Raw genomic sequence first — 9,705 nt, forward strand, 5'->3', positions numbered from 1 at the left:
GCTCCTACCTGAAATCCTTGGATGCAAGCACCTCAAAGTAGTACATGAGTTTACACTTGTGACTGGAAACTTGCAAAGAGACCAGGACGTCATCTACTCGAGGGAGGCTGGTGCCAGAGCATGGCAAAGAGCTGTGCATTTTCCACTGCAGAACATAAAAGCCAGGCCAACGAGTCACATGAGATCCCTGTAAGAGATGGACAAAGAGCACCATCAAGCGACTACCAAGTGTCTGAAAAAAATAGTCACACCCTTTTTTAAAAAAAGTTTGTATTTCCAAAAATAAAAATGAAAGCCAAAACAAAAGGCTAACTAACCTCAAACTCTAGTGAAACCAATGTATACATCATCTGGTTAACACATTATGGGCCTGAGCCAAAGCCCATGAATTCAGTGGGCTTTGGATCATGACCTATTGCTTACCAGTCTCCAATAAAGCATTGTGCGCATTTGGTCTGCCAATGTCAAGGTCATGCCAAGGTCCCAGGCCTCACTGAAGACTAACAAATGCATAGCTGGAAACCAGTCTGGCTTCCCTGTGTGTTAGTATAGTTAAAATAGATATTCGAGTTATGAGAATGTGTTTAGAATTTATGGAATGCTTGCAGGATGCTGCATGTATTAATCCTACTTATAATAACTGTCTCCCATGTTATATAGTAATATGTAAAAGTTTACTCTAGAACTATAGAAGTGTTTGCTAAGACAGTAAATCCCCCACAGTCAGGGGAGAAGCATTACCAAGTGTGAAATATTAGTTCACCACAAGAGGTGTTATCTCCTCCCTAACAAAAGAAGGTCTACAGACATCAAACAAGCCATTGTGGACAAAAGACTTCATTGATTGCTTCCCCCACACTCCTGAAGAGGGTCCCTGCTCAAGCCCTATTCCATCCCAGCTTGAACACTGGGGGAAGGGAATAAAAATGCCGGTTAAAGAGAAATTGTTATTCCTATGCTGCTTGAATTCTGGGAGGCAAGAATTTCTAAACACACGCAAGAAGTCTGCACAGGAGCACCGCCAGCCTTTTTGCCGCCTTAGGCGGCGGAGGGTCCCGCCCCCGAAATACCGCCAACGACCGGGGCGGCCAAAGATCTGGCCGCCGCAGGTGCCGCCCCCCAAATGTTAGCGCCCTAGATGACCGCCTAGGTCGCCTAATGGATTGTGCTGGCCCTGAGTCCGCAAGCTGTTGAGCTTGGGTTAGCGTGAAGGGACTTCTAAAGCGTGCATATCATAACTATTATCATTTTTTGGAACCTAAGTCTGTACCTCATTTGTGTGTATATCTTTACATGTTTTACTCTTGTAAATAACATTTCTTTTTCCTAGTTAATAAGCTTTTAGTTAGTTTATTACAGGATTGGCTACAAGTGTGGTCTGGTTTGAGATCTGACGAACAGTTGACCTGAGGTAAGTGAGTGATCCTTTGGGACTGGGAGTAACCTGAATATTGACCTTTCACAAGATAGACAGGAGTACCCAAGGGGACTGTCTGACTTCATGGTAAGACTGGTATAGTGATTTAGGCATTCACACTTGTTGGTGAAATCTAATTATAGAACATACAACCAGTTTGGGGGTTATTGTCCTGAGGTTGGCACTCACGGTCCTGAGCCACTCCAGATATTCTGAAATGCTCTATGCTGTGTGTCAGGCTGTGCTGAAGGAAACAAGTCTAAGTCAGGTACTGCCATGCTATGCACTTCCTCAGTGGGTCTGGGAGTCTAGTTCATATGCAGAGAGCTGTGAAAAGAGCCTCTATTCCCTTGCAGTGGAGGATTTCCAGTCCCCATTGTTTGGGGTATTTTTAACCATGGGATTCTGGAATTTGTTAAAGTTTTGCAGAAAAAGTCAATGAAAACTGCTACTCCCTATGCAACCTGCTCAACAGTCACATACACCCTCCACTACCAGGTTCTGAACATTACACTGGTTCACCATGGCTGTTTAGAGGTCAAGAGGCGGCAGGACGTCCAACCTGGATGCTCTCTCCTTCCCGGCACACCAGTGGAGACTCCATGCGGCTATAATCCACCCCCAGAACCCAGCTCTTATCGATTAGCTGCATGTTGTCCCCAGCAGTCAAAGCACTTGATGAAGTGGCCTCTTTGCGACTGGTCTCGGGCGCTCTCTTGGAGTGAAAGAGGCAGAACACCACATCTCCCTTCAGGATGTCAAAGTCCCACGTGATCACAGACTCGCCCTCCAGGATTTCCACAACGATCTAAAGCAGCAGCAAAACAAGCAGGTTTTATGGGCTTGGTCTTCAGGTGAGAGCCAACATCCTCCCACGTTCCCATCACACACAAATCTGTCCAGCTCTTGTAGTCTTAGAATCCATTACTGCTGCAAGTCTCAGCACCCCAGGAGGTCATGAGCTGATCCCAGTTCCTGCCTGCAGATTTCACTGCCGTGGATCTGCTCGGCCACTTTCACCACAACCTTCTCCTGCATCAGCAGTGCCTTACAAAGTATCATGCCAGTTCCCGTGGTACCCCTCTTAAGCACAATTGGCACCAAAGCAAAGGTTTCTGGGGCTCAACTGTGGACTGCTTTAGAACGGCTAATTGTGGGGTTCCAACTGGCTGTTGCACAGGGAAATCGTACAGCCTGAGTCAGAATGAGCCATCGTCCATGGTTAGAAATGGGTGCATCACTCTCAGATCAAAGGATTCCTCTCCCCAACTTTGTCCTTTTTGATTACACCTGAATATTCCCAGCTCACGTTCTCTTCTCTCACAAGATCAGAGGCATGATAAATAATGGACACAAGGATATTGGTGGGGAAGCCAATGGAGTCTTTATTTCTCCAGAAAAAGGAGGAAGGTGCTACAGTGTGTGCAGGGACAAGTTACACCAGAGACTAGAGAAACTGCTTCCTGACCCTCAAATTACTGTTCTTAACTTCCACACACCTCAAATGCTGGCTGTGTTATCTCAGCCATCCCCTGCCGAGCACTGTGCTGCTGGAACACGTCCAGCACTTACATGCTGGGATCCCTTCACTGCTGTATCCCAGCCTTCCCAAGAACAAATCTACAGCTCAGTCCCTTGGAATCACTTCCCTGCCTTCCCCAGAACAGCACATGGTTGGTCTGTACCTCGTGGGGAGCCCCTTTAAGAACATTTGCAGAGTGGTAGATGGTTTCTGTCCATAGTCGGATGTGATCAGAGTTCTCCGGTTCTTCATCTGTTTGATAAAGTGACTTGGGGACCAGTCCACCCTCAGGGACATTGCACTGTAAGAACCAGAGACAGACATCTGTACTGGGACTTCTACTAAACTAACATTTATGGAAATATCTAGACATCCCCAATATACCCAGTTGCCTATTATGAAACATCAGATCCTCAGCTTGGCTTTACACAAGTAGGATCTGGCCCCTGCTCTTTGTGAGGGGCACCTCCCATCAGTTAGGTTGGGAATCTGATTTAGAGTGTTCTTTTCTTTAAAAGACAGTGTTACGACATGTAATATTATTTCAAGTTTTACCATGATGTGTCAGTGAAAAGCCCTGGCTTAATTTTAAATGCTCCAAGCAGAGTCTGGAATCCAACTATTGCACCATGGTGCTAGCACCACACAGCCCGAAAGCAAAGTTGACGAAAAATAAGTGAAACTCATCATTGTATTTTCATTATCTGAATGGGGTGTGACATGGTGAGCAGCATAAATGATGAAAAGTAAATTAAGGTTTTTTTCGTTATTTCAAATTTCATGTAATTTATTGAGAAGCTTCTGGGCAACCTACAATAAGAACACAAGTGCCTGCACATTATTACATGAAGTTAACAAGGTTTAAAGAAAGTGGCTTCAATGGCAGATATCAAAAATATGAAAACAACCGTTCTAATATTTTAAAGCTCAGACTAAAGGCACATTACCTGTAATGTATGAATTATGCATAAACCCCCAAAAAATCAAAATCGAGAGTCTTATACACATGATGTGTTGGTTTATTTTTTTTAGTCTGGTCGTGTCCCTTTAATAATCTCCCTAATCCAATAGGCACTAAAGGAGCTAGGCCAGATATTTTTAGACCTGTGCTAATCTGGATGCCCTTTGACAACTGAAGCAGTGGAGTCATATTTTGATGCTATGTCATGGGATTGGGACATGATCACCAATCTCTAGCCTATGGCTCAACCCATCCTTTCAGGTATTTTTTTTTTTTAAAGCAAGATAAAGACAGAGACCCGAATAACCCAAGGAAAACCACACTGACTCGAGGAAGAACTCTCGACGGCCAAGGACCAAGTTCCGTTTTTCCATAACATTCAAGGTCAACGCAGTCATAAGAGCAGAAGGGTAAGAATATCTAAACGCATCTCCCTCATAAAGGCTTTCTCGGCAAAATGCCACCTCTCCAAAGGTGAGCTCAGAGGCAAGGATAATCTCAGCACCCAGCATCATGGGTCCCCAGTCCTGTGTGGGCCTTCGGGCACTACCAGTCTAGAAAGGTAACTACTCCAAGGGAAAGAGTGGAAGGACCAGGGGAGTTGGGAAGGGAGAGGCCCCCAGGAAGACAGCGTACCTCAGATTCACCTTACACGAAAGTAAGGGAAACTCACCATACATTCTCCTCCAAGGAAATCTGGAATCACGTCTTTGTCCAAATAGTCTACAAGCCCTCCAGGACCCTGGTAGTTATTGCCGCTGTAGATGAGGAACTTCTGCCTGGTGTTTTCATTGATGAAGGGACTAACCTGAAATACAGGTGGACAGAAGATGATGTTCTTATGGCAAGGACCGTAACGGGAGAGGATATTGCACCACATTCCAGAAACACTCCTAGCACCATGGACTGGAGTCCACAGGGAATTTGATGGCCCTGAACCAGAATAGGTTATACACAGAAATATTTCCATTCTCTCAGAGGGTTCCCCCGCCACCTCCCCCCCCCATTAGATAAAACTAGAAGTCACCTCCCCATACTCAACACTATTCCAGAACTGCATTGGGCTTTGTCCGTTCTGTGGCCTATACACCCAGCAGGCCCTAGCCAGGGTCACATTCATTACTTTATTCTCCAGTGCTCTCTCGAGTGGGATTTAAAAGCAGTTTATCTTTGCCACTCAAACCTCTGCCAATTACAGCTTTTTATTGGCACGACTCTTGCATATCGGTATGAGAGAGAGTCCCAAGAGCTAGCCTGTCAGTTGGTGGTAATGCAGCAAAGCGCCATGTGAGAGCTCAGAGTGTAGATCCCAAACTCTGGTCAGCGCTGGCAGGATGGCAGAGGCTAAAAGTGATGTGAAAACAACATATATTGCTCTGTGGCAGTACTATGGCTAATCCCAGAGCTCCGCCAATGAGCAGTGTCTAGCTCTCCTCAGTCCAATGACAGGTTGCCTGAGAGCTTTTTCCTCCATAACCCTCCAATGATGCAGAACATCTGCAGGCCTGGATGTTTTAGGCACTTGTGGCACTGGCCTAGTTCTCACTGTCTGTACAGTAAGGATTTCATTTACCAGAGTCCACAGCACAGGGAAAACCCGTGGTGCTCGCACGATCAGTAACCTCCCCAGCGTCTCAGGGTAATTGTCCTCTACAACCTCGATTATCCGAAGGAGAGCCTTAACTCCAGGCCGCCACAGGTGGCGCATGTTTAGCCCTTCCAAATCCACCAGACACGTCCAGGATCTGAAATGCACAGAAGAATTGGAGAGAAATGCACCACAGTATCCCCATTCGTCACCAACACAGCACCTGTCCAGCCAGCACAAATAAGAGTTGCACAAAAATCTTTTATCGTACACTTTCTATTAAACCTAGGGGGTGACTGGCAGTACCAGTGGAGCAACAACTACCCCCCACCATACGAGCAGCAGATGGCCAGAGTCCAAAGGTATTTTCAGTGCACGGAATGGATTCCTCCTCCCAGGGAGGACGACACTTCGAGGTGGTTAAGGGTGCTCAGGCCCTTGAGCAAATGGCTCTTTTAGATCCACCAAGACACAATCTGGGCACTACTGTCATGGCACTAAAGAGTTATTTTGCATAAAAACCCGATGCTGTGCAAACGGAGCCAGAACTAAAGGCTTCAAGCAGCTGGATTGGGATCACCAAGGCATCAGATAGAAGATCCACTTGGAATGTGGCAGAAAAGCTGGACAATATGATTGGGGAAAAATAGCCTTGTTTTCCTTCTTATGAAGTTGTACAGTTTATCTAGGCTAAGCCCAGGACATATGATACCACAGACACCCCTGCCTTGGCTGGAGTAGGGATTGATACAAACAAAATACTCCTATCTGTGGCCTGGGCCTAAGAATTCCAGTTACTTATTTCAGTAAAATCAATGATATCTTAAAAACTTTCTCTGAAATGTTACTTCCACCTTGCTGGCTCACACCATACCAGTGCCTTAAGACAGTTAAACGCATACTAACGTGATGGGACGGCCAAACAGGTTGGTGTTTTCCTCACACCTCTTTTGTCCCTCCTCGTTAATTGACAAAACCTGAAATGAGAGAGAGAGAGAGAGAGAGAGAGAGAGCGCGCAAGAGTACAGACTGGGGGTTACCTTGGCAACACACCCAAAGAAGAGCCCCCATCTCCTACTCCACCATGCGGGAACACTGAGGAAATCACATGAACAGGGAGCTGGAGCCAAAACATGTTACGTGTATACAGAACAAGAAATGAGATTTCTGGAAAGGTTCTCTCTGCTGAAAAATCAGTTCTACTGAGTTTACAAGGCCTGTTTGTTGAAGATCCCAAGATGCTGTGTACCAGATTCTCAAGCCCAGCTACGGCCCCTTTGCATCATTTGGGTAATGTAAGGGCCACAGTCCAGCTGCACATCACTAACAGAGAATTGCCCTGGCATCAGAGAACTTCCTACTGGTGCATTTGTGCCATGGCTGGGCCTTGCCCCACTTTGGGCTGGAGAGTACGTTGGGGGTTGGGAGGAGCTACACCACTATGCGTGCCACTAAAGACCCTACACAAGAGGGTTAATCTAGAGCTGCCTGGTAGCATGGGGGCTGAGGAGGCATTCCGAAACAGGGAGTCAGAACGGATTCCCCAACCATGCTCCCCTCTCTCTCCTGCACTGAGAAGAGCTTGGACACTGGAGAGGAGACCAGCTGCTGCTCTTTGTTCAAGGTGATGGCAAAAGTAAGCACGTGCTGTAGTGGGAACTGTGCCAACAGACATCAAGGTGCTTGAGCTAGCATGCTAAAAACAGCAGTGTAGCCAGGATAGCATGGGCAGTGACTCAGGCTAGCTACCCAAGCATGTACCTGCCTGGACCCCCTGGGTACATGTTAAAGCAGCTAATCCAAGCCATGGCCCTTGCTATCCTGGCTACATTGCTGTTTTTGGCAAGCTGACTTGAGCAGAGCTAGGATAGGTACATCTACACAAGCTGGGAATCCATTGTAGATGCACCTGAGTGCTCATTTAGATAAGCCCTAATAGCCACTGTATCAACCAAGTGCCAGGTTCCGTGATGGCCTAACTGTTGAAGACAATGAAGAATTTGCCTCCAAATTTGTATCTGGTAAGATGCGGCCAATCAGCAGGCTATATAGTGCCCCTATGCTGCATGCTGAACCCTATCGCCATCAACATTTGATGGGAGAGAGATACACAAGGCCAACTGATATGTGGTATTAGAACCAATTCCTTCATCTGCTAGCCAAGTGGATCCCTTCCCATGTGGGCCTGCTGCTGTGATTTGCACTTCATCTAAACCTCTCAGAGCACTGTAGCAGCTGAAGTTATATAGGTAATAAAAGCATCCCTTACGTGTCGCAGGAGCGACTCTTCTCCCAGGGCCTTCACCAAACCTTTTGTATCCATCTGACCGAGGCGGAGGATGTAGAGGGGGCGGCCATCTTCAAAGCAAAGAAAAAACAAAGACATTACAGGGAAAACACTAGTTCTAAGCCCCCAAACGGGAGATCCTGCAAAGAACCTGGAAACTCTGCTGAAGAAAAGTAGCATTCAGATGGCTAATCTAACCACAGCTTCTTGTCAGTAATAAATAGGCCAGGTGCCTGGGAGATGGAATAGCCTGGTGGAGGCTGGGGGGAAATGAGCTATAGATTCTCTCTTATCCATGCCACAGGTTAACATTGGCCTAAGATGGTTAGCTGTCTGATGGTCTTAATCCAGTCTTCAGTGAGAAGGTGATGATATCACAACAGCCTTGCCAGCAGCTCAGAGAGAAGCTGTCGGTTGAATCGGTTGGCATCTGACCTACTCATCTCCTTAGGGGGCAGACCCTTCTGGGAAGGGATGGGGCACTTGGGTAGGAGAAGCTTCCACTGGAAACAGAGTTGCTTACCTACAAGCGGGGCATTTTCTTAAAAATTAAAAGAAAAAAAAATGGTGCCCAAAGCATATTCCTATCAAGGGGAGCTTTAGGCCAGCCAGATTCAGCCTCATGTGTATGTACAAAAACAAAAGAGATTTCTTTGACAAAATCGGGACATTCATATGAATTAGGAAATGTACCCATGCTAGGATTCTTCACCATGCTACAGTGTAACCTGCACTGGTGGTGCAGATATACCGTCCTACCTTTGTCCTGGTAATGCCACCCCCCAGTGTAGTATTCCTCCAGCAGGGACGGGGGTCGCCAGGTCTGCAGGATGTAATCCACCTGGTACTGCTTGCGCCAGGTCAGCGACTGGCAGAGCATCTCGCGAGCCTTGTCGATGTTGAAATCGCGAGCCCTCAGGAATCGAAGGATATGCTCATCTTTGGGGATCTGAGAGACAGAGGAGACACACTCATCCCAAAGAACTTGGACTGCACCACTGCCAGCGCTCCCCTCCCACAAACACCAGCGAGATGCAAAGAAGCTTCTAGCTCCTCACAGGCATGGAGAAGGATTGAAGTTTAATTTTCTTTCCTCCTGCTATGTCCATTTGGTCTGCTCCAGCTAATCCAGGACTGTAGGGAAATGACAAACCCTGCCCCACTCCAGAGATAGGGCCCTCCCACCTACCTGGGCCTATACATGCCATGCATATTCAGTCTGGAAACACTGCAAGCCAGTGCATTGAATAGACAGCTGGGAATTGCAGTGAACTCTGCTAGCCAGAGTCTCCCAAAACATTCCCCCACCAGTCAAGACAGACCACCCGCAAATCCTGCCCGAAAGTAACAAAGCTGCAATGTTCCTTCCCCAGAGAGCAGGGTGATCCCAAGAGAGACAGGAAAGCCACACAGCACCATGCAAAGGGTGAAAAGCATCTTTGTTCAACACGCTAGCCTACAGGAAGGCTCCTGTGCTAGCCCTATGGAGACTGGTCACAGCTGGGCTGTCTATAAATAGACCATCAGACACCCTCCGAAGGCTCCCTTCAGCTGGAACACTGCAGCTCACACGCTTGTGCAGGCTCTTATCATCGGTCTTGTCTGCTGAATCTCCACACCGGCCTTGTCCAAGTAGGTCAGTCCCTCTCCTTTCTCCATGACAGCTCCCCTTCATGACATTACAGTGTAACCCCCCCCCCCCCCCCCATTATCCCCCCTCGTATCTGACCACGTGGCCCCCCACAAGCTTTCAGCTAATCACACCAGCCTCAAATGTTCGTCCACTTCTTCCACCAACACTTCTGTGCTTTGTCCCTTGCCGCCCCTTCTGCATGGGGCACTAGGGTGACCAGATGTCCCGATTTTATAGGGACAGTCCCAATTTTGGTGGCTTTTTTTTTTTTTTTTTTTTTTTTTTTTTTTTTTTTTT

The 9,705-nt window shown here is 47.1% G+C and overlaps 1 protein-coding gene across 1 annotated transcript in view; it reads right to left on the bottom strand.

Annotated features, from left to right (window-relative positions):
* Window positions 1–9,705, bottom strand: part of SEC14L5 (SEC14 like lipid binding 5) — a 53,975-nt gene that overhangs the window by 4,287 nt on the left and 39,983 nt on the right. The window contains exons 8-15 of the mRNA XM_024214335.3: window positions 8,535–8,724; window positions 7,758–7,846; window positions 6,395–6,465; window positions 5,474–5,645; window positions 4,574–4,708; window positions 3,103–3,240; window positions 1,980–2,225; window positions 9–187 (exon numbers count right to left, since the gene is read on the bottom strand). Of these exons, the coding sequence (XP_024070103.1) occupies window positions 9–187; window positions 1,980–2,225; window positions 3,103–3,240; window positions 4,574–4,708; window positions 5,474–5,645; window positions 6,395–6,465; window positions 7,758–7,846; window positions 8,535–8,724 (1,220 nt within the window). The remainder of the gene's footprint in view (window positions 1–8; window positions 188–1,979; window positions 2,226–3,102; window positions 3,241–4,573; window positions 4,709–5,473; window positions 5,646–6,394; window positions 6,466–7,757; window positions 7,847–8,534; window positions 8,725–9,705) is intronic.

Source organism: Terrapene carolina, unplaced genomic scaffold, assembly GCF_002925995.2.
Source record: "Terrapene carolina triunguis isolate 2854851 unplaced genomic scaffold, T_m_triunguis-2.0 Scaffold93, whole genome shotgun sequence".
Lineage (NCBI taxonomy): Eukaryota > Metazoa > Chordata > Testudines > Emydidae > Terrapene > Terrapene triunguis.